The sequence below is a fragment of the Schistocerca cancellata genome, chromosome 5 (assembly GCF_023864275.1).
Source record: "Schistocerca cancellata isolate TAMUIC-IGC-003103 chromosome 5, iqSchCanc2.1, whole genome shotgun sequence".
Lineage (NCBI taxonomy): Eukaryota > Metazoa > Arthropoda > Insecta > Orthoptera > Acrididae > Schistocerca > Schistocerca cancellata.
This window is the reverse complement of record NC_064630.1, coordinates 563,577,540-563,603,518: the sequence shown is the minus strand read 5'-3', so window position 1 is coordinate 563,603,518 and position 25,979 is coordinate 563,577,540. Positions and strand designations below refer to the sequence as shown.

At 44.5% G+C, this 25,979-nt stretch overlaps 1 protein-coding gene across 1 annotated transcript in view; it reads right to left on the bottom strand.

Moving 5' to 3' along the window:
- Window positions 1–1,069: 1,069 nt before the first annotated feature.
- LOC126188201 (ribose-5-phosphate isomerase) overlaps window positions 1,070–25,979 on the bottom strand; it is a 44,694-nt gene continuing 19,784 nt past the window's right edge. The window contains exons 4-8 of the mRNA XM_049929744.1: window positions 11,904–12,019; window positions 9,329–9,462; window positions 7,691–7,832; window positions 5,198–5,300; window positions 1,070–1,442 (exon numbers count right to left, since the gene is read on the bottom strand). Coding sequence (XP_049785701.1) covers window positions 1,348–1,442; window positions 5,198–5,300; window positions 7,691–7,832; window positions 9,329–9,462; window positions 11,904–12,019 — 590 coding nt within the window. The 3' untranslated portion in view covers window positions 1,070–1,347. The remainder of the gene's footprint in view (window positions 1,443–5,197; window positions 5,301–7,690; window positions 7,833–9,328; window positions 9,463–11,903; window positions 12,020–25,979) is intronic.

The window sequence follows — 25,979 nt, the reverse complement described above, 5'->3', positions numbered from 1 at the left end:
CATTAATGTGTAGTTCCACTTCATGGCCTGAAGCACTACCACTGGTCCTACTCGGATGGAGAATGGCCATAAAGGAGGACTTACAATGTTCTTCCGCAGAATTGGTTTTTGGCGAGCAATTGAGGGTTCCTGGAGAATTTATTGTTCCAGCATCTACACAGCCGTTCGCCCCTGAGCTATGCACGCAATTCACGAGACAACTCAGCGTTAGAATGAGAAACATCAAACCCACTAACCTTGTCAGACATGGAGACCGGAGAGTGTTTGTACATAAAGACCTGCAAGCAACGTCCCACGTGTGGCTTAGGGATGATACGGTGCGCCTGCCGCTTGTTTCGCCTTACTCTCTGGACCATACAGGGTAATCACAAGAGGAAGCCACAGCTTCAAAATCGATAAGGGTGGTAAAGAAGAGACAGTTTCAATTGAGCGGCTTAAACCTGCTTACACCGAAGAGGGTACACTCCTTCCTCGGTCTGCAAAATCACCCTCAAACGTGGTGGCCAAAGAAACAGCAGATAGTCTAGCCAAGCCCTCGGTTTCAGAAGAGGACAACGAAGCAGCAAGTGCAGAACAGGAGCAGCCATGTTTTCACGAGAGCTGGTAGAAAAATCAAGTGCAAGTTTCCCCACATACCTGGTGCACCCGGTTTCAAAAGGAGAGGGGCTGATGTGGCGACGTCATTTATCCACTGCGCCAAAAACAGCGGGTGAAAGCTGCAGCTGATAGATATTTATCTTTGCCGTAGTCGGCTTGGTTGCGAGTTGTTTATTCTGGTTAGTTTTTGATCTGTGCTTGGAAAATAAAATGTTTTCTCATATCATGAAAAAGCTGTTACTTCATGAAATGTAAAGGCTCCCATAAGAATACATAATCTGCCAGACATAAAACAAATCATTTATGTACCTGTTCCTAGCTCTGTTACTCACTGCTATGAACTTCACAAAGTGTTTTACCCTTGCATGAACTGAGATCATGAACAGTCACTGGATGCGTTAACTTTCAGTCATACCTAACATTGCTATACACTAGACATTTATGAAAGTGAAAATGTGTGGACATTTGAAAATGAAAGGAAAGAAAATATTTTATTTTGATTTGACATAGAACTTTTAAGTAGTTTTAAAAAATTGTACTGGCAAAGTCAATATATCCTGCAGTATCATCCATAAGGCTCTCAACATTTTTCCCACTAACACAACTGTCAACCACTCTTAAAAAAATATATATAAAAAATTACTCTTAAAATTGTCAGAATGCTCTGCAGTCCTTTTATGAGATTCACAGAGTCACTCATTTTGTCAGTCTTCATAATATGGCAAGCTACTGGTGACTAGTCATCATACCCTACTGAGCAGGTACACGTTCTTTCACACTCCCATCAGCCATTCCAAAATATACCTTGGTTGCCATATTCACAAATAAGCCAGTCTCGACAACACCTAGAACAGAAAAATAGTTTAATTAAACACTTCTGTCTGAGCCCACATAACATAATTCCCAAAAGTAGTATTTTACGACTAGCATAAGAGAATCTGACCACGTCTTCACAAACTAGGAACTGATGTCACATTTTAATCATAGCATAGGAAACGGAGCCATATTACAGTTTTAACCACAGCATAAGAAACAGAGCTCCATATTCTGGAATATAAAAGTTACTACTGAAAAACTTGTTTTTTAATCACTAAAATATATGGTTTTGAAAAAAATAGAAGTTTAAAATATCAAAAGAAGTCACATGTAATCTGGAAACACTGCAACAACAATACTACAAGAAAAGATTGCAGTGAATGATGATTCTAGAGCACAACGAAAAGCAAAGAACAGTATGGTAATCTACATATGAAGCAGGGAAAAAGTATATCAAATAGCAAAGAGGAAAGTGCGCAGAGATAAGTTAGTACCATGTCAGTTGGTATATGTCAACAAAACAACCACAAAACTGGCATTAGGAATGAATGGAGACAGAGAGAGCCCATACAAATATCGTAAAACACTGCATCAAGCACACACCTTGCAGCTTAATAGTCTTGGCTTTGGTGGTAGCTTCGTCAACTGAGAATTTTGGACTTCTCCTTCCATCACCAAAGTTTGTCAGAAGTGAGAAAATAGTTGATAGCATGTGCTTGTTTTTCTCACCTATCTGGCTTCTCCTAATATAAATATCTTCTCCTGTTCACTTTATTTCAACTCCTAAAAGCCCCCCGCCCCCTCCTCCTCTCCTCTCCCTCCCCCATTCATCCTAATTTCTTTTAACACTGCTCCCTCTTGCAATTTCATTTTCACATTAAATACTCTTGCAAGTAGTGGTTCTACAGTTTACTGTTTCTTTTTTATAGTCCATCTTTGTATCGTCAATATTTATATTCCCACACTCTTCCTCCTTTGCTTATGAATCATCAACTGTGGTCTTCCAATTCTAGCTTCTAAAGGTTTTAAAACTATTTGCTTCTGGGATTTTAGTGTCAGCGGTTCTGTTTTTATGAATTTCTGAATAGTACAGATTCAATTAACAAAGTGCAACAAATAACGTGGGCAAGTTCAGCATGCACACCTCTTGAAACAAAATACTTTCAAGATGTCTCCTCATTTCCAAATGTGCAACAGTGTTACATTGTTTCTCAGGTATATTTTGAATAACTTCAGAGAGTTATTTGATCAATTTTACTGCCTTATTTCAAAAGTACTGATGATCTAATCAACATTACTAAACATCTTGCAGAAACTGAGTAGAGCCAAAGTAGGCTTTGACAGGTCACACATCTCTATCTACTTGCATCCCAATACACAACTTTGGTTTTCTATCACTGCTGGCTTCCAGCCTTTGAGCAATACTGACAACTCGTAATCTTAAGTACCTACCTTTTACCAAGGAAAATCACTTGCAGAAATCAATTCTTTCTTCATTCCCACCAAATGCACACCTGGTCCCCATAGATACATTATTAACCAAACTTCTACATGACTTTTCTGCTCTCAAATGGAACTTCTGGTGGCAAGCTTACCACCTGGGTCAGCTTCTTATTGAGACAGAATTACTTAAATTTTTAGGTCTGTTCTAACACACACAAATATTGTTACATGTGTTTGCGTCTTATTTTTATTTTACTTATAGAGATAGCAGGCAATTACATTTGGAGTATTCCTCCGTGAAACACTGTTATTTTCAACAAAATTGAAAATACAGCCTGAGAAGGAATATAACATTAGAACTGCCAGCCAAACAGTTCCAAATCTCAGTACAGGAAAGACTCATCCATGCAAAATACAAGGGTTGGAACTTTAATAGTGGCAACTATTTATTTAAGCTTGTGTAAAATAGATACATATTTCAAAGTTTTACTGACCTTCAAAGTAGTCACCAGCATTGCGTATAATCCACTGCCAGCGATGTGGAAGTCGTAGGATACTTTAGCAGTGCAAGTTGTGTTGACAGTTCGAACACCATGGTCTATTGCCTGACGAATTTGTAGCAGTTCTGAAGTGAATGCCGTGAAGTGTTTCCTTCAGTTTAGAAATTGAATTGAGCTCACAAGGGCTTAAGTCGGGGGAGTGCAGTAATTGGTACAGAACTTAGCAGCCCTATCAGTCAAACAAATCAGGAACAGCTTGCACTACGTGCTTGAGCATTGTCCTGCAAAATGATGGTCAGGTCCTGCAGAAAGTGTCATCACTTGTCTCTAAGCTGGTCGCAGGTTGTGTTCCAAAAATGAACAGCATAGAGACAGAAGTGATGACACTTTCTGCAGGTGCCGAGAATTCTTCCGGGTTGTATGGCTGTGGTCCATGGAATTCCTCTATCCCTGATGTTTCGTCTGAAGCTACATTGGACATCTTAGGAGGTGCTCCTGGTTGTGCTGAGTCTTTCCGACTCGGCACAACCAGGAGCACTTCCGAAGATGTCCAACGTAGCTTTAGACGAAACGTCAGGGATAGAGGAATTCCATGGACCACAGCCATACAACCTGGAATGCTGGTGGCTACTCTGAAGGTCAGTAAAACCTTGAAATATGTAAATTTTGTACGAGATGTAAATAAATAGTTGCCACTTCCAACCCTCGTATATATCGAAGACTGATTGTATTTTACTGAAAGTGGAAAAAAGAAACGAATGGAAAATGTAGTGTTGTAATGTTCGCTAGCTGAGAATTAACTTTTACTTTGTCACCTGGCCATTTGCTGGCTATGTTAGTTTTCGGCACTACATCTTCAGCCTGCGAGTAGACTGTTTTCAGTGGTACAGGCACTTCTCCTTCCAAAGTCTGTTTACAAGAATTGTAAGTGCATCACATGTTAAGGACACTCCACTGCTGACAAACAATCTGCTGAGACCATGATCGCTACCAGGTGCGCCATCATCGCTCAAGTTCAGTGCACGCTTCAGCAATGGTGGCACTGCAATTGAGGGGACTAGTTTTCATCTGCGAGTCACATGCCCGTCAAGAGCTTGCAGATATTCATCTTCCTGTTGCATATATAAGTTGCTGATAACCGGGCTGTTGAGTGTCCCACAAACCAAACCAAACATATGTAAGTCACCGCCAGACATTTAGCATGCAGTTGTTCGCAGTTCTGGGCTTTACTTCCAGTGGACCATACATTAAGAGTTCTTGCCAAGTTCCCACTGGACTCGTGCCAAGCTTCTATAGAGTTCACACTGGGCACCAGCTGCATCCATGCTGCAGCTTCATGTTGGGCTCCCAATGAGCCCATGCCAACCTCTTCCTGCAATCCCACTTCTTCAACCTTAACAGCTCTGTCAGTCGACATGCAGCCTGGGGATTGCATCTGCACCACATCGTGATACCGCTCCAGCAGCCAGCAGGGATGGAATTTAACTAGTGGTACTTGTGCTTAACAGTGACTGTTGTGACCAGCATCACTACAGACTTTTGATTGTGTTTTACTTGTATCTGATTGGGATGATCTTTTAGCGGTGTATTTCTAAATATGCATTAAGTTGAACGGTACTTAACTCTGTGGCTCTGTAATAAAGAGTACTGATATATTACCTAGGAATCATCACTCATGAATTATCAATTATTCACCTTGAACCTTAAAATAAAAAACATAAAACTTAGTCACTTGATTGACAGATGAAAGCAAAATGTCTGACCAGACAGGAACTATAGGAGAAAAACTGAACACAATCCATAATCTGTAATCAGACTGAAAACAGCAAAATACACCTTACCTGGAATCATTTTCAGAGTTGAGTTGACGGATGCCCAATCGTATTTTCCCTTTTCAAACTTCCAGTCAAGAATAAAATTTCCATTGTCTGTGACCACAGGACCCTTGTACACAAATTTAAATACATCAGTACCATTCTACTTGAATCTGGTAAAATGTATTACAAGCAATTAAGGCATCAAACAGATCACACATTCAATGAAGAAAAATGTTGCTTCAATGGAAAGCTGGAAGCTTCGCAGTGACTACAATATAAGAATTCCATATAATATCTGAATGAAAATGGTTATCCAAGCTTATCAAATTATATGACAATTTTATTTCCATCACTTTATTAACTATCAAAATCTGAAAAGGATTTGTGGACCACATGTCATTGAAATTAATACAATGCTCAACAATAATACATTTATTTATAAACCAAAAAAGTAGAAGTTAGTACATGATTCAAGTAATTACATTGTGTGTGACTTGAACTTGATTGACATCAATGTTAAGGAATTAACAAGAGGTGCTTGAGTAAAAAATGAATCTGAATCAAGTTGACAAAGTGGGAAGAAATATTCCACTTTAATGTTTCCTTGTTGATGTCACTAAAAAACTGAATTTAATCAAAGTGTTTTTAGCCTGCTAATGAATACAGCTGAATTGAGAAACTATCTTGAGCAGTCGCTAATGCTACTAGTGTAGTTGTCTGATGGTTTAACTTTTTATGGAAGACAGGTGAAAGTGGTGAACTTGGCAGCTTTGAAACAGATGGTGTTTTGGATATACAATGACAGTTTAGTCACGAGAAGAAATTGACCAAATTTCTAAAACATCTAAGCTACATCCATATCCATATGAAGTTCACCATGATACACGAGAAGAATGGAACTGTCTCCAGCCAGTGTGGCCTAACTGCAGACTGCAACTGATGTGAGCAGTAATCCAATGAGGGTGATGGAAGTAAGGAAGTGGCACAGGGCAGGATAGGTGTCGGAGAAAGATGATGTGTTGTCCATAGTGTGCAAGGACACTGTGGGGACATGATAGGGCCATCAGATGCAGTCAGGAGGCTGTGCTGGGGAGGGGGGGTTGGAAAATAGAGGAAGGAGAAGAGAGAGACTGTAAGTTCATTGGCGGAATAGGGGGCGTGTGCTGGAGTGGGAGTGTGGAAGGGGACAGGTAAGTGGAGGATGGGCTAGCACAGGTTGTGGCCGGGGGAGTTACAAGAACAAAGGTTTTGTTGTAGGAAGAGTTCCAGCCTTTGCAGTTCGGAAAAGCTGGTATTGGTAGGAAGGATCCAGATGGCGCAGGCAGGGCACGCAAACATCACCGTTATGAGAGATGAAGTGGCCATGAAACTTCCTCCTCAAATAGCCCATCACATCATTTGCTGTGTGGGCAGTTTTTCCGTCTTGTTGGGATAAAATCTTTTCATACCACGATGTTTTCTTTTTAGTTCAGGAATTAAGAAGGTGTCCAACATTCTTGGTTTGCTGGATCTGTTCGCCCTCCTTCCACAAAAAGTACGGCCCAGTAACACATTTATTTGTAAACCCACACACCACACTGTTACTTTGGAACAATGCATGGGTTGTTCATGTAACTCTTGTGGTTTTGTGTCTGACCAATAGTGAAAATTTTGTTTGTTAACATATCCGTCAAGATGGAAATGAGCCTTATCACTCTTTACAAGAATTTGTCATCATCCATCAGATCACTAATTTGTTCCGAAAATCTCTGACGATTAGTGTAGTCATGAGGTTTAAGCTTTTGAACAATTGCAGTTTTACACAGGTGAAGGTGTAGTTCCTCAAGCAGTATTCGGTCAGACACTAAAAGAGCAGCAACTTGTCTACGCACAGGTCAATGCGGGCTAGTCAGCATGACTTGCCTCACATGCTCAATGTTGTCTGGTTTTCTGATTGACCTTGAACATCCTATAGGCTTTTGTTTTAATGTTGAACTAGTTGATCTAAAGTCCTTGACCCACAATTTAACCGTGTTACAGGATGGAATTTGCCCCTAACACTCACATGAAAATGTCTGCAAAACTGACGTCGTGTGACAACAGAACACGTGATGTTCACTGGATCACTGCTCCAGGGCAACTGAAACTGCTTCGAGTAACCTGGATTATGCTATGTTCCCCTCCATGCGACTGCCATAATGTGCATAAATAAAAACTGTCCGGTATTTCTGCCACTTCCGTTGTTTCTCAAGTGATGAAGGGACATGTTTACCTATAGAAACGAAATGGTTCACAAAAGAAAGCATCTTCATAATACCACAAGGAATGATATATGGAAAATGGTGTGGGGGGAGTGTAAGGAGGGAGGGAGAACAATGACTGCTGTAAATCATTAGCTGGCATCACAACCCCCAAAGGGGGGGGGGGGGGGGGGGGGAAGGAAGAAAGAGAGAGAGAGAGAGCGCATTAAATATGTTTCTAAACATAATGAAATACAATTTTTGTAAGAATGATACATATAATTTTTATTTTACTTACAGCTTTTGCCTTTGCCATTCTCAATTCTGTGGGACCACCATAAAGTTCAACTATCTTTTTCTGGATAGGAACATAGGCCATGGGAATAACTTCAATTGGTATTCCTTTATGATACTGGTCTCCCAAGTTACTGGAGTCTTTGCTGAAAGACAGTTTAATTAATCCCACTTAGTCCTTACAAATGACTTGGAAAAAATTTAATATCTAAACTAAATTTAAAGTTCAATGGACTCAATTCATTACTACAACTATTTCCTTTTCTTTCACACACTTTCCCATACCTTATGAAATTTTCACTTGAGACAGGCAGTGATGAAAAGAAACTCAGAAGACCATATTGTAAATTGTTATGGGAAAAAAAAGACGAAATATTATACTGCTGATTCTTTTCAAGATAAAACCAGCAAGGACACGGAATGAAAGAAAACAGTACAATACTTGTGGCGAATGAGTGATATCTTAACATGCATCCAGTGTACCTCTTACACTTACTACTAATGGAATGTAAGTGACTGAGAGAAAAGACTGCCACTTACTTTTTAGAAATACACTTTGTCAAACAGACACGTAGACTTTGATACCTACAATGGCCTTCACAGTGTGTATGGCAAGGAGAAGGGAGTGGGGAAGGAAAGATTTTCTGCACATGTATACAGGTATATGTTCCTACACTGTAAACTCTGCTTCTTCTCTGAAGTAAAATTAATGTTGAACAGACAATCTCACCACTTTTTTTTGGGAGCAAGGTGATAAGTTTTAGGACTGATAGTCAAAGACTCATTTTGGATAAAAAGAAATCCATTACCTTCCTGATGTGCTCTTCATTTGGTTTAATATGCTGTATTCAATGTTTCTGCAGTGAACAGATTCCATCCTGAAGTGCTATTCTGGAAGTTCAGCAAAATACATATCTACAGCTACCACAAGCTACTCACTGGATCCAAAATATATCCCAGATAGAAATTTCTTTAGAGAAGGTGGATGGGTGCCAAACAGACTGATTAAAGTGGCAGCTTCAACATTTCATATTTTAAATCCCTCAGATTTCTGTTAGCAAAGCACTTTTGTGAGTAAGTGCATTGTCCTATATCTCTTACAAGTATTCCACCCGATGACATCATATATTTCTTTCGAGACGCATCTTCAACTGCCAATCTCAGGATTCTTATTGTGCACTTTATCGATAATTCACTCTTGTATCCTTTATGTAGATCATCTTCAAGAGACGTATGACTACGTTTTAAATAACTATCCATTCCTTAATTGTTGAACATGAAGGAGCAGGTTCCTTATAAACCTTCATCATGTTTGTATGAATTTGCACTGCAATGGCAATCCAAAACAAATTAATTTTACAATATTACAGTATTCTTTGTTCATCCCTTTGAACTACTTCACAGACCAAGTTGACACTTTACTTACATTGCTGTGCGACATGAACCATCATTACAATAAATGAATATTCCTTGGGTGTCAGTTCTATCTATGCAAAAGCTGAGAGCTTTTCAACTTGTCCTTATGTGATTGATGTTTCCCACTCACTATTTTGCTTTAACGTTAAGAGCTTATATGTTCTTAAATCATAATTTACATTAATGGAATAGTAAGAGGAAACACACATTTTCTAACATTACTTACGTGTAATCTGCTATAACAATGAATTTTTGGGCGCAGGAAGCTACAATTTTTTCCTGCGTTAAGCAACCCCCTCCACCTTTGATAAGAACCAAGTCAGCGTCCACTTCATCAGCTCCATCAATAGCACAGTCCAACTGAAAGATATAAATCGTTTGCAATATATTGATATATTATCAATAGTTATGGTATTATCAAGTGGTAGTCTGGCATTGGAAGCAATACTTACCTTTAATAAATACCAGAATAATGATAATCAAAATTCATTATTTCACACAAAGGTGAGATACCACTACTTACCATTAAACTCAACATGATGAGAGTGTTTATATACTCACTTGTACCAAAGAAAAATTTAGTTAAGAAAACTACCAAATTATGAGACAGATTTACTTTTCTTGTCATATTTCTTATTTCCACTGTTCATCTCTCTTCCCCATAATCTAACCTTTACTTCTTACTCTGTCATTATCATCTTTGGACTGAAGCTGGCACAGTTCTTACCAGTGTATCATCTTTAAAACTCCTCCTGACTCCTCTTTGTCTAGCCTTGTTCCCACAACAAGGGGTCTCTCTCATCCTGAGATCCTAGTAACCTGCCCTTCCTATCCCTCTCTCCTCCCTGACAAAGGAACTGTTAGTTCTAAAATATACAAAAGAAATCCTGCCAGAGGAACATCCACAAATGAGATTTATAGCAAAAGTTGAAAATACTGCTTCAGTTATAAGATTCTTTTTATTTTTCAGTCGTTAATACGTGACTGGTTTTGGGCTCTTACATGCCCATGATCAGGTGTTATACTGAAAATAAAAGAGAGACCAGGGCTAATAATAGCTTTCACACACAATAACACACACAAAAAAGCAAAACAAAAGTTCCATATAACATTTTAGAAAACAGCGGTCGGGGCTAGGTGCGTTAAAACTTAAGCTAATGGCAAAGTGACACCCGAAAATACTACGGATGACTGCCTGGGTAAATAAATGTGCAATGAACACCATGACACTTACACTTTGTGCTGTGACCCTGAGTGCTGTGGAGAATGAGTACAGGACACAATGTATCACCAGCGAGGGCAGAACATGGTGTAGCATACACGAAGGGGGAAGCAAACTGGTAAACTAGAGTGGCAAAAGTACTGCCATCTGTTGACCAGAAGAACAATGCGGGACCAACTAGCCCAGCTGTTCACTATTTGAATTAGTGATTTACATTCAAAACGGAAGGGAAAAAATTTACATACAACGTTACACGGAAAGTGTTAAAAGTACATTATGAGTGGTAAAGGAACACATTGAATATGGCAGTACAGAACTGTAGTAAAAATAACTGAGAGCCAGCAACATAAAATTTATGTATAAATCATCAAGCACAATGAAAATTTTTCCCTTTCCATGCCTGTAATTTGATGTGTCCTTCCACTTTTGTTCAGCAGCATGGTGCTTTTTAATAGGAGTGGTACATATGTATCTTCTTTTAACTCAGGTCTGTGGCAAGCTATTCTATGTGTTTTACAATTTATACATAAATTTTATGTCACTGGCTTCCTGTTAGTTTTACTACAGTTCAGTACTGCCCTGTTCAATATGTTCCTTTACCACTCATAATGTACTTTAATGCTTTTCACCTAACTTTCTATGTGTTGGGTTTTTCATTTTGAATGTAAATCACTAATTCAAATTGTGAACGGGCTGGGCTAGTTGGTCCCATTTTGTTTTTCCTGTCAACAATCAGATGGCAGTACTTTTGCCACTCTGGTTTACCAGTTTGCTTTCCCCTTTGTGTATGTAACTCCATACTCTGCTCTCACTGGTGATACATTGCATCCTGTACGCGTCCATTGTGGTGCTTGGGGTCACATCACAGAGTGTAAGTGTCTCAGTTTCATTGCGTATTTCTTTATCCAGGCAGTCACCTGTAGTACTGTCTTGTGTCACTTTGCCATTGACTTAGGTTTCACCGCACCTCACTCAACCGCTATTTTCTAAAATGTTATATGGCACTTCTTTTTTGTTTGCTTGTACAATTGCATGAAAAGAATATTATTAGCTTTGGTCTCTTTTCTGTTTTCACCTGATGATGAGCATGTAAGAGCCCAAAACTGACCGTGTTTTAACAACTGGAAAATAAAAAGAACCTTACAACTGAAGTGGTATATTCAACCTCTGTTCAAAAATACAGATAGTGTGTAACTTTTACTTCTGTGCGAGTATACTGGCAGTACTGCACATTTTGTCTCCTGACAATAAGTACTGGCCTGTTTTATACATACCAAGCTTTTTGATTGTCAGATTGCTAACACCCTCATTTTTTATTCAGCAATTTGGAAAGTTTATTGAATACAGAGAAAACAGGGATCCAACTCAAGATTTGAATTGACAAATATTTTAGCCATCATGTCCATGAGGACGTACAAAATCTCAAAATTGAGGTATTTATGTACATGGATTTCAATAATATTTTTAAACTATATTTCACAAAGAATATTTTGAAAACAAATACATAGAAGCAAGGGTATAAATTGTCTTCTTTTCTATTAATAGCCAATACATTAGCCCTGACATAAAAGGCACTTACTTTGGGATGAGTTTCTAGATCTCCAAGTCGCAGCTGATTTTCCAAGATCAACTGCCTTGCTTGGAATGATGTTGGTACACATGTGACTTCCAGTTTTTCATTACGAACTCTCTCAGCTAAAATAAACATTTATGATTATTACAAGAACAGAAGTGAATCAACAAGTACCATAAAATAATAAAGACATTATACTGTGTCATGAGAAGACTAAATTAATAAGTGCATTTCTCTTAACAGACAGTGAATGTAAATGTCATGACAGAAACGGTTTCCCACACACATTTCACTAACTGTTCACAATAATCTGTTTTACTGGTTGTAAAGGGTTCTTTTCAAGAATTTTAATCTGTTACTTTATTAAGGTTTTGTGATTTTGCGGCATGACAGGAAAAGCTCATTTGAAGGTCTAAATTTATTTACTTATTCAGCCATTTGATGTATTCAGTTGATACACACATCATTATATATAGGCCTTGACCTTATGATCATACAATGACAACAATTACAATTTAGTGCATCTATAGCATAGATTAGAGCATAATAAATATATTTTACACCTTATTTAGTTCTTCTTTACAGTATATGACTGATTCCAGTATGTTTAAATTTACACACACACACACACACACACACACACACACACACACACACACACACGTGCGCGCGCACACAGGAGTAATGTCACAATTTGTGAAGTGATTCTACAGATGAAAATAAACCATAAAGGTCCTACGAACGTGTGTCCAGTTTTTGATCTGGAGTGGGTTAATACTACACACATCCACAAATGAATGTGAAGACCAGTGTGAATGTTACTTACCAAAATGCTGCATAAGCAGTGTGGTGGACAGAATAATGGTGGGACAGATGACTGATCCATCCTACAAGAGGTATGATGGTTCTCCAACAGATGGCAGCACTGTGACATAGCATCGAGGCAACAGTTACAGGTGTACCCAATGCACAATCATGGGTTGGATCAGTCAGCAGTCATGAGGCCATGTATGTGTCGTGCTTGAGTGTTGTTTCATTCAACAAGTCCATTGTGTGTGTGAATAAAAACATGCCACATACATTCATCCATTCAGAATAAGGAGATATGCTGTTTGTGTACAGGTACTGCAACAGCAGTGTCCGGGTGGCTGTGACAGAGTACCAGAGACAATTCCCTGCTCAACAAACCCCCTGTGCCATGGTATTTCTCAGGGTTGCATGAATCCGGAATACTATCCAGTGCACTATCACGGTGAGAGGCTGTCCAGTCAGTTGCAAAGGTACAATGGAGTCTCACCATCAGTACACGGCGCATTAGCCGTCTGCTCAATATTCCACAAATGCAAATGTTGCGTAAGTTACACTCTTGAGGGTTTGCACCCATTCCATGTGCAACCCACACAACTGCTGCACATAGGTTTCTCAATAAGCAGACAACAGTTCTGTGAATGGTTGGCTGTACACAGAAAAGTTAAGCAATAAAGTTCATTTACAGATGAGGTTACATGTACACAAAATAGTATCATGAACACACAATTATCACACATGGGCGATAGAGAATCTACATGACACCAGGGAAACAAGAATCCATGTCAGGTTGTCAGTGAACGTCTGATGTCTTAAGATTGATAACCTGGTGAAAGGGCCTGTGTTGCTGCGAAATCACATGACAGCAGCAGCATACGTACATTTCCTGATAGAAGACGTACCTGCACTTTTGGAAGATGTGACATTAGAGCACTGATGGCAAATGTACCTGCAACATGATGGATCACTGATACACTGTACCAGACGAGTATTCCAGTATCTGAATAACACATATGCTCAACAGTGGATTGGCAGTGGCAGACCATTAACCGGCCTGCCAGATCACCCCACCTAACACCATTAGACTTCTGTTTACGGGGGGCTTTAAAGGGGGATGTGTACGCTACAAAGGTGGATACATGTGAAGAACTTGTCACCTTCATCTGTGATGCTGTTGCCTGCAGAGGTGATGTTCCACATGCAACACAGCACACTCTCCCACATGTTGACAAGTGCGCTGAGGTGGGTGGGGGACTCTTCTGAACACATCTTGTAGGATGGATCAGTCATCTGCCCCACCATTCTTCTGTTCACCACAGTGCATATACAGCATTTCAATAAGTAACATTCATGCTTGTCTTCATCATCATTCATGGATGTGTGTAGTCTTCAACCTGTTCCAGTTCCGTAATGATAAAAAAATCAGACATGTGTGCATAGGACTTTTTTGGTTTATTTTTGCATGTAGAATTACATGATATTCCCCATGAATCACTTCCATTTTCTTGCTTTTGCTTGTGGCATATTTCTGGATTGTCCTTGTAATAATCAGAAAATTCAGTTAAGGAACACAACAGATTTTTCTCTGGTATTTCTTTGACTATGTGATTGAAAGCATTAATATTCTTTACTTTGATTGATATTGTTTCGAAGGCAATTGAATAGGTCCATTCCCATGTATGTTACACTTTTCTCACAATGACTTGTCCTGTGTTGGATTGTTCTCAGTTTTCAACAGTTTCTTGTTTCATATTGATGAACCTCTTCATTTTTCTTAAAATTATTTAATGTTGTTCTTAGTATGTACTAGTGTTTCACACACACACACACACACACACACACACACACACACACACACACATACACACAATTATTGTTAGAATATTTATTAGTTTAAATTTTGGCCTGTGTATGGCCCTTTTCTGTATGACGAACTTTTTCATATTTACTGAGCTTTCCCACAGTTCAATTCCATATGTCATTCTGGATTAAAAGTGAGAAAAGTAAATCATTCCAATGACTTAAATACTAACAGTTTGGCTAACTTCTGTTGTGCACAGCAGTACGAATTAAATTTACTGTTTATGCTCTTGATGTGCTCTGTCCACGTTAATCTATCATCAAGCGAAGACCCAGAAATTTTACCCAAGTTACTTGATCAAGTTTGTTCTCCTTGATTTTCAGCATTAACTCATTATTTTTTGGTCAATTGTTTTTAAAGCTCATGATTTAAAAAAAATATATATCAGTTTATTGTTTCTAAACCAATTATCTAGTCTATGTAACACTTTAAGCCCCTAGTGCAGCTTCTTCTAGATCCAACCCCTTAATTAAAACATTTATGTCATCCACTAAACAGTATGGATTTCTGTTGTATTTCATGAGAAAGGCCATTAATATATACCAAAAACAGCAGTGGCCCTACACACTTCCCCGAGACACACCAGTTAGGATCTTCCTCATGTCTGAGTAGTATTTATTTCTCTCTTCATCTAATACTTCTACTTTTTGGTATCTGTTCATTAAGTAAGATTTTACTACTTTGAATGCTATACCTCTCACTCCATAGAATTTTAGAACCTTGTGATCAACTAAATCAAAAGCTTTTGATAGTTCACATACTATCCCAATTATTGATTCTTCCTTGTCAAGTGTTTGTAGCATATTGTCACAAGTTCATGTGTTGCTAAAGCAGTGTATTTATTTTTTTGGAATCCAGGTTTGGTTGGTTGGTTTGGGGGGGGGGGGGGGGGGGTGACCAAACTGCGAGGTCATCGGACCCTTGTTCCCAGTAGAACAATTAGTCAAGGGAAAGAAGAAAACAAAGAAGACATACGGCACAATAACAGCAGAAAGGAAGGAACAGCAGGACAACAAACACTACAACAAACAAAACAGAACAAGAAAACCACAGAGAAACACAAGAAACAGGGAGAAGAGATTAAAAACAAGAAGCAGATTACCTTGGCTGGCTGACCATGAGAATAAAAAAGGAGAAGCCAGCCACTATGCAACACATTAAAACCTCCACCCTGAAAGTCCTAGATTGGAGGACACAGAGGGACAAAGGACATGCTCTAAAACTCAGATCAAATGATAAAACCCACCCTCACGAATAAAACATAAAATTAAAGCTGCTGTTGAGGCACTGTCACCTAACACTGAAGGATGGTGCTGGGAAAGTTAAAAGTCCGCTGCAGAGTGGTTAAAAGCGGGCAGTCCAGCAAGGGGTGGACGACTGTCATTTGGGAGCCACAGCAACATTGAAGTGGGTCCTCGCGATGGAGGGGGTAACCACGTGTGTGAAATGTATGGCTAATGTGGAGGTGACAAAGGACAACTGATTCTTTTTTGGTAAACATTTTTGGAAAGCAGTGATCAATTAATTGTTATATTTTGACTAAAGTTCAGTCTTGATCACTCATGTATGTTTTAATGATATAGGTAACCGGTTTCGGTTCTTTCTACAGAACCATCATCAGACCCATGGCTCCCTTAGGATGGTAGGCGGAGCTCTCCTCGCTGCTACGCAGTCAACTCAAACAGTTGGTTGGTTGGTTTGGGGGATTAAAGGGACCAGACTGCTATGGTCATCGGTCCCTTTTTCCAAAGACAAAGAACACCCACAGAGAATAAAAACGAGGAACAAAAGAGATCACAGACGATACAGGACAAGAGAAACTGAGACAAAGACAAGACAAAACGAACTAAAAGCACACAGAGTGTGACGGTGGTTGGCCGACCAGAGAAATAAAAAAGGAAAAGCCAACCACTAGAAACACATTAAAAAATCAGTTTAAAACCGGAGGCCAAAGGCCAGAATCAACACAAAACAATAAGATAAAAATAGAAACACTCAGAGTAAAGAATAAAAACCCCCTGCCCGAATAAAACGTAAAACTAAGTCAGCCATAGCCGGGTCATCTGTTAAAAGGGCAGGGAGCGAGTCAGGCAGTGCGAACGACTGCCTGAGCGCAGCTAAAAACGGACACTCCAATAAAACATGAACCACGGATAAAACGGAGCCGCAGCGACATAGAGGCGCATCCTCACGGCGCAATAAGTGGCCGTGGGTAAGCCGAGTGTGCCCAATGCGCAGCCGGCAGAGGACAACAGACTCCTGGCGAGAAACCCGCAAGGAGGAGCGCCACACACCGGTAGCCCCCTTGATGGCCCGAAGTTTGTTGCGTGAAGGCAGGGCGCGCCATTCAGTGTCCCAAAGGTCCAGAATTTTGCGGCGTAGGAACGCCCGCAAATCGGCCTCCGGGAGGCCAACGTCCAGAGGTGGTGCACTAGTCGCCTCTTTCGCCAGCCGGTCAACATTCTCGTTGCCGGGGATCCCAACATGGCCTGGGGTCCACACGAAGACCGCAGAGCGGCCGCAACGCGCAAGAGTATGCAGGGACTCATGGATAGCCATCACCAGACGGGAACGAGGAAAACACTGGTCGAGTGCTCGTAAACTGCTCAGGGAATCGCTACAGATAACGAACGACTCACCTGAGCAGGAGCGGATATACTCTAGGGCTCGAAAGATGGCAACCAGCTCAGCAGTGTAAACGCTGCAGCCAGCCGGCAAAGAACGTTGTTCGGAATGGTTCCCTAGAGTGAGCGCATACCCGACTCGACCAGCAACCATCGAGCCGTCGGTGTAAACAATGCCAGAGCCCTGATACGTGGCCAGGATGGAATAAAAGCGGCGGCGGAAGGCCTCTGGAGGGACTGAGTCCTTCGAGCCCTGTGCCAGGTCGAGCCGAAGGCAAGGGCGAGGAACGCACCACGGGGGTGTACGCAGAAGTGCCCGGAAAGGAGGTGGAACAGGGACAAGCCCAAGCCCGGAGAGAAGCTCCTTGACGCGTATGGCGATCGGACAACCCGACCGGGGCCGACGTTCCGGCAGACGGACGACTGACTGCGGGAACAGGAGACGATGGTTAGGATGCCCGGGCGAGCTTAGAACATGGGCAGCATAAGCGGCCAGCAAACGTTGGCGCCGGAACCGCAGTGGAGGGACACCTGCCTCCACGAGTAAGCTGTCCACAGGGCTGGTGCGGAAAGCACCAGTGGCAAGGCGTATCCCGCTGTGGAGGATTGGGTCCAGCACCCGCAACGCAGACGGGGATGCTGAGCCATATGCCAGGCACCCATAATCCAGACGGGACTGGATTAACGCCTGGTAGAGCCGTAACAGGGTAGAGCGGTCGGCTCCCCAGCGGGTGTGGCTCAAGCATCTCAGAGCGTTTAGATGCCGCCAACACGTCTGTTTAAGCTGCTGGATATGAGGCAGCCAAGTCAACCGGGCATCAAAAACCACCCCCAAAAACCTGTGGGTCTCCACCACAGCAAGGAGTTCGTCGGCAAGATAAAGCCGCGGCTCAGGATGGACTGTGCGGCGCCGGCAGAAATGTATAACGCGGGTCTTGGCTGCCGAAAACTGAAACCCATGCGCTACAGCCCAAGACTGCGCCTTACGGATAGCGCCCTGTAGCTGACGTTCAACAGCGGCAATGCCAGTAGAGCTGTAATAAAGGCAGAAGTCGTCAGCATACAGGGAAGCGGAGACAGAATTTCCCACGGCCGCAGCAAGCCCGTTAATGGCTATTAAAAACAGACAGACACTTAAAACAGAGCCCTGTGGCACACCGTTCTCCTGGACGTGGGAGGAACTATACGAGGCCGCGACTTGCACGCGGAAGGTACGACACGACAGAAAATTGCGGATAAAAATCGGCAGAGGACCCCGAAGACCCCATCCATGGAGCGTAGAAAGAATGTGATGACGCCACGTCGTATCGTACGCCTTCCGCATGTCGAAAAAGACAGCGACCAGGTGCTGACGGCGGGAAAAGGCAGTACGGATGGCCGACTCCAGGCTCACCAGATTGTCGGCGGCGGAGCGGCCTTTACGGAACCCACCCTGAGATGGAGCCAGAAGGCCTCGAGACTCCAGTACCCAATGCAAGCGCCGGCTCACCATCCGTTCAAGCAACTTGCAAAGAACGTTGGTGAGGCTAATGGGACGGTAGCTGTCCACCTCCAGAGGGTGCTTTCCAGGTTTCAAAACGGGGATAACAATGCCTTCCCGCCATTGCGACGGAAACTCCCCCTCGACCCAAAGACGGTTGTAAAGATCGAGAAGGCGCCGCTGGCAGTCCACTGAAAGGTGTTTCAGCATCTGACAGTGGATGCCATCTGGCCCAGGAGCGGTATCAGGGCAAGCAGCGAGGGCACTGCGAAATTCCCACTCACTAAATGGAGCATTGTAAGATTCCGGGTGGTTGGTGCGAAACGAAAGGCTCCGACGTTCCATCCGCTCTTTAATGGAGCGGAAGGCCTGGGGGTAATTCGCAGAAGCGGAACTCATAGCAAAATGCTCTGCTAAGCGATTGGCAATGACGTCGGAGTCAGTACAAACTGCTCCATTCAGTGAGAGCGCAGGGACGCTGGCAGGTGGCCGATAGCCGTAGACGCGTCGAATCTTGGCCCAGACCTGCGAAGGAGTGACATGGAGGCCAATGGTGGACACATACCGCTCCCAGCACTCCTTCTTGCCTTGGCGGATAAGGAGGCGGGCCCGCGCACGCAGCCGTTTGAAGGCGATAAGGTGGTCGAGGGAGGGGTGTCGCTTGTGACGCTGGAGCGCCCGCCGGCGATCTTTAATCGCTTCAGCGATCTCAGGCGACCACCAAGGCACAGCCTTCCGCCGAGGGGACCCACAGGAATGGGGAATGGCAGATTCGGCGGCAGTAACGATGCCGGTGGTGACCGATTGAACGACCGCATCAATGTCATCGGTAGAGAGAGGCTCAAAAGCGGCAGTGGAGGAGAACAAGTCCCAGTCAGCCTTATTCATAGCCCATCTGCTAGGGTGCCCAGAAGAGGGGCGCTGTGGTAGTGACAAAAAGATCGGAAAATGGTCACTACCACACAGGTCGTCATGCACACTCCATTGGACAGACGGTAAGAGGCTATGGCTACAGATTGAAAGGTCAATGGCGGAGTAGGTGCCATGCGCCACACTGAAGTGTGTGAAGGCACCATCATTTAACAGCGAGAGATCGAGCTGCGACAATAAATGCTCAATGATGGCGCCTCGACCTGTTGCCACTGACCCACCCCACAGAGGGTTATGAGCGTTGAAGTCGCCCAATAGCAAGAAAGGTGGCGGCAATTGGGCGACCAGTGCAGCCAGGACATGCTGCGAGACATCACCATCCGGTGGAATGTAAAGGCTGCAGACGGTAACAGCCTGTGGCGTCCACACACGTACAGCGACAGCCTCTAAAGGCGTCTGGAGAGGGACAGACTCGCTGTGCAGAGTGTGAAGGATATAAATGCAGACGCCACCAGACACCCTTTCATAAGCTGCTCGGTTCTTGTAATAACCCCGATAGCCACGGAGGGCGGGGGTTCGCATCGCCGGAAACCAAGTTTCCTGCAGAGCAATGCAGAAGAAAGGGCGAAGGCTGAGAAGTTGGCGGAGCTCAGCTAGATGGTGGAAGAAACCGCTGCAGTTCCACTGGAGGATGGTATTAGCCATGGATGGGAAAGGCGTGAAGGGACTGGGGAGGCAGATTACGCCTCCGGGGCCCCTGCTGCTACTGAGTCACCACCTGGACAACAGCTATCTACTGCATCCGAGGGACTGGCGAGATCCATGTCCTCAGCGGACGCCAGGATCTCCACCTCATCCTCGGACGCAGAGGGAGAAGGTTGCGGTGGGACAGGTGCCACCGCAATTTCAGGATGCTTGGGAGCCTTTTTCTTTGACTGTTTTGCGCGCTGAGCCTTAGGTGGTTCTGGCTGGGAGGGCCTCACTGGGTCAGTCTCTGGGACTGAAGACGACCGTGACGCCCTACGACCAGCGACCGGTGGTTGTTTGACAACCTTGCGGGTGTCCACTTTGGCACTGGGCAAAGCCTGGGATGGGAGGGCCCCAAGGGACCCCTTCCGAGCGAGAGGAGCCGAAGAAGGCTCACGCTTCTCCGGCCGTGAAGGGGGAACAGATGTCCCCGGTGGTTGGGGTAGTGTTGCTCCTGAAGTAGATGGAGCAGGAGCAACAGGGAGTGAAGTGCCCCCCACAACCAAGGGGGCCGGTGAATGCTGACCGAGCTGAGATCGAACTGGTGTTGCAGCAGCGGCATAACTAGTTGGCATTGGCACAGGATGTAGCCGCTCAAATTTCCGCCTTGCCTCGGTGTAGGACAGGCGGTCCAGGGTCTTATATTCCATTATCTTCCTTTCTTTCTGGAAGATCCTACAGTCCGGCGAGCAGGGGGAATGGTGTTCTCCGCAGTTAACACAGATAGGAGGCGGGGCACATGGAGTATCAGGATGCGAAGGACGTCCACAATCCCGACACGTGATGCTGGAAGTACAGCGAGATGACATGTGCCCGAACTTCCAGCATTTAAAACACCGCATCGGAGGAGGGATATATGGCTTCACATCACAACGGTAAACCATCACCTTAACCTTTTCGGGTAAGACATCACCCTCAAAGGCCAAGATGAAGGCACCGGTGGCTACCTGATTATCCCTCGGACCCCGATGGACGCGCCGGACGAAGTGAACACCTCGTCGTTCGAGGTTGGCGCGTAATTCATCGTCGGACTGCAGAAGAAGATCCCTGTGGAATATAATACCCTGGACCATGTTCAGACTCTTATGCGGCGTGATGTTAACTGAAACATCCCCCAACTTGTCACAATTGAGCAACCTCCGTGACTGGGCAGAGGATGCCGTTTTGATGAGCACAGAACCAGAGCGCATCTTGGACAAGCCCTCCACCTCCCCGAACTTGTCCTCTAAATGCTCCACAAAAAACTGGGGCTTGGTTGACATAAACGATTCCCCATCAACTCGCGTACACACAAGGAACCGGGGTGAATAGTCTCCACTGCCTTCTTTTGCCATACGTTCCTCCCATGGAGTGGCCAGGGAGGGAAATGATCGTGGATCGTTTTTCCTGCCGTTGAGGTTAGACCTCGATCGCTTAGAGACTGCTGGTGGTGGCCCACCAGCGAGAGATGATGTACCACGCTTCATTGCGGGTCATCCGCCCTGATGCCACCTACTCCGACCAAGGGCCCTCCCCACGGGCGCCACCCAGCCGCAGCAATAGCCACCTGGCAGGATGTCCATTGCCGGGAGTCCTGATGCCCCAGGGAGATGGGCATCTACTCCTTGGCATACGTGGGGAGTGAACGGCGCAGGCATCAGTAGAGCGATCCCTGTGTTGTCAGGGGGCTACAACCAAGAGGGTACATGGCGGCCCCACCACAACGGACTGGCTACCGTGCTGGATCTTAGGTGCAAAAATGGCCAAGGTCGTCGTCGCAGTTAAAAGAAACACTGCAAAGTGCAGTGTGGTAATCGCCCAAGAGATCGAAAACGAGCGGGACACCATTGCAACGACGAGAAAGACGGCTAAAGGTCTAATTGCACGACGGATACAGTGCACCATGTAAGGCGCCCTTCCCCAATTGGCTCGCTCTTCGGAATAATTTAGAAAGATGGAGGTCAAACCCGAGAGGGGACCATCACATAAGGCCGAAACATGTGAGACTCCTTTTAGTCGCCTCTTACGACAGGCAGGAATACCGCGGGCCTATTCTAACCCCCGAACCCGCAGGGGGACTCAAACAGTTGACTGCGTAGCAGCGAGGAGAGCTCCGCCTACCATCCTAAGGGAGCCATGGGTCTGATGATGGTTCTGTAGAAAGAACCGAAACCGGTTACCTGTATCATTAAAACATACATGAGTGATCAAGACTGAACTTTAGTCAAAATATGACAACTGATTCCTCGTGAGAAGCCTGCAGGGAAGACTTCCATACATTCACAGTCTCAATGATATGCAGTTTGCTATGCATACTGTTATGCCACTCCGTCTCCCAAAGCCAAAAAACCCTGCAGCGTAAGACAGAATGCAGGCCAGTTTCAGAGCTGCCTATCTCCAGAAGCGGTTTCTGCGTAGCCTGTTTGGCCAGTCCGTCAGCAAATTTGTTGTCTGGGATTCTGACATGTCTTGGGGTCCACAGAAACACCACTGAACAACTGGACCATTCAAGGGCAGAGATGGACTTCTGGATGTTCGCTACCAAAAGATGGCGAGGGCAGCACAGGTCGATAGCTTGTAGGCTGCCCAGGGAGTCAGAACAGAGAAGAAACGACTCACCGGAACAGGACCGGATGTACTGAAGTGCACGAGATATGGCCCCAAGCTCTGCAGCTAATACACTGCCGCCAGCAGGTAAAGAATGCTGTTCAACATGGCCTATGTGGACATACGTGAAGCCAACATTACCATCAGCCATCGAGCCGTCGGTGTAAACAACTCCAGAGCCCTGGAAAACATCAAGAATCGAGAGGAAGACACAGCGGAGAGCGGTGGGGTTAAAGGAGTCCTTATGGCCATGCTAAAGGTCCAGTCAAAGCTTTGGTCGAGGATGTGTATGTGAATGGACCTCAAGTAGAGGTGGTAACGGGAAAGACAGGATCACACATGAACCACAATTGTGAGCCCTGACCTCAGCCGCCAATGCGAGAATATGTGCAAAATAACTGGCGAGCAGTTGTGCACGTTGGATTCACAATAGAGAGACTCCAGCCTCCACCAGGACACTGTTCACCGGACTCATTCTAAAAGCTCCCGTCGCTAGGTGAACGCCACAGTGGTGCATTGGGTGAAGTAAATGCAACGCTGAGGGTGCCGCCGAACTGTAAACCAGACTCCCATAGTCAAGGTGGGATTGAACAAGGGCTCTGTAGAGCTGCACCAGTGTAGAGTGATCTGCATCCCAGTTGGTGTTGCTCAGGTAGCAGAGGGCATTAAGGTGCTGCCAGCACTTCTGCTTAAGCTGAAGAAGGTGAGGTGGCCAAGTCAATTGGGCATCGAAAACCAGTCCTAAGAATCTATATGTCTCCACTACAGTGAACAGATAGTCATTAAGGTAAAGTTCTGGTTCCAGATGAATGGTATGACGCTGACAGAAATGCATGACACACGATTTTGCAGCTGAAAACTGGAAGCCATGGGCTAGAGCCCATGACTGTGCCTTGTGAATGGTGCCCTGTAGGCGCCGCTCAGCAACACCATTACTGGAGGAGCAATACAAAATGCAGAAGTGATCTGCATACATAGAAGGGGAGACCGATGGTCCTACAGCTGCTAATAAGCCATTAATGGCCACTAACAATATACACTCAATACAGAGCCCTGCTGAACGCCATTCTCCTGAATACTGGGGGAGCTTTGGGAGGCACCAAGTTGGACATGGAAAGTACGGAGCAACAAGAAGTTTTGGATAAAAATTGGGAGCAGGTCACAGGGACCACACTTAAACAATGTGGCAAGGATATAATGTCGCCAGGTCGTGTCGTATGCTTTACATAAGTCAAAAAAGATGGCAACCAGGTGTTGGCACCTGGAAAAGGTTGCTCGGATGGCAGACTCGATGGACACAAGATTATCAGTGGTAGAGTGACCCTGGCGGAAGCCACCCTGGCACAGAGCCAGTAAGCTGCATGACTCCAGGACCCGACCCGACCCGACGCGACGCGACGCGACCCGACCCAACCGCCGACATACCATACGTTCCAGCAGCTTACAGAGAATGATGATGAGGCTGATGGCTATCCAGATAAAGCGGATTTTTACTGGGTTTTAGCACTAGAATGATGGTGCTATTCTGCCATTGTGATGGAAACACCATCGCACCAGATCTGGTTGAAGATGACAAGGAGATATTGCTTGTAGTCAGACGAGAGATGTTTAATCGTCTGACTGGGGATCGAATCCAGCCCAGTAGCTGTGTCGGGGCAATGTGCAAGGGCCCTCAGGAGCTCCCACTCCGTAAAGGGGGCATTATAGGGTTCACTGTGGCGTGTAGTGAACGAGAGGACTTTCCTTTCCATCCACCATTTGAGGGTGCAAAGGCTGCGGGGTAGTTCTCTGATGCAGAAGCTCAAGCATAGTGCTCAGCAAAGTGCTCGGCAGTCACGTCTGCATCAGTAGAGAGCACACCATTGATGTTAACACCAAGGACATCTGGTACCCAAAAAGACATATGATCTTCGTCGAAACTTGGGAAGGTGGCGTATGGCACCCAATGCTCAACAAGTACATCTCCCAACACTCCTGTTTCCATCATTTTATAAGCAGGTGAAAGCAGGCACGGAGCCGCTTAAAGGGTGCCACTTATGTCACTGTAGAGCTCACCCATGCTCTTTAATTGCCTCAGCGACTTCCGGCGAGCACCAAGGAACTGTCTTTCGCTGGGGGAACCCTAGAGAATGATCACTGTAGTGACCTGCTCAATCACAACATTGATGGCACCATGTGTGGGAGATTCAACGGCGACAGCAGAGGTCAAGGCTACCCAGTAGCCTTGTCTAAAGTTCATCTGCTAGGCGTTCATGGACACGATGCCGGGGGAGTGACAGGAAGATGGGGAAGTGGTCACTACCACACAGGTCATTATGTGCTCTCTAGTGGATAGATGGGAGAAGTCCTGGGCTGCGAATTGATAAATCAATGACCGAGTAACTACCATACTGAAATGTGTGGCGGCCCCAGTATTTAAGAGGCAGAGGTCGAGTTAGAACAGTAAATTTTCGATATCTCTGCCAAGGCCAGTGAGCATGGTGCCACACCACAATACGTTCAGGGGTACCACACCATCTGGAGGGAGATATACATTGCAGACAGTTATTTCCTGCATCATTCATATCCTGACGGCCACAGCTTCAAGAGGAGTTTGAAGGAGCACAGGTTCACTACATACCGAGTTCAGGACATAAGACGCAAACTCCACCTGACACACTATTATATTTGCTATGGTTCTTGTAATATTCCCTGTTGCTGTGAAGGGCAGTGGTTCGCACTGCTGAGAACCAGGTTTTCTGGAGGGCAATGCAGAAAGCAGGTGTAAAACTTAACAGTTGCCGTAGCTCAGCCACGTGGTGGAAAAAACTGCCGCAATTCCACTGTAGGATGACATGATCGTGAGAATGGGAATACATGAAACACTCAATGAGGCAGTCTACACCTCAGGGTCACCTGCTGCCACCGACTTCTTTCCTGAACAGGCTATATCCATTGTGTCTGAAGGTCTGGCAAGATCTAGGTCCTCAGTGGATGTCAGACTCTTCACCTCATCCTCCAGACGCAGAGCTTGTAGGCAGCAGTGGTGTGGGTGCCAACGCAATTCCTTTGGGTGTGGGGATCTTCTTTCTGGATTTGTCTCACTGATCCTTGGGTTTTTCTGGCTG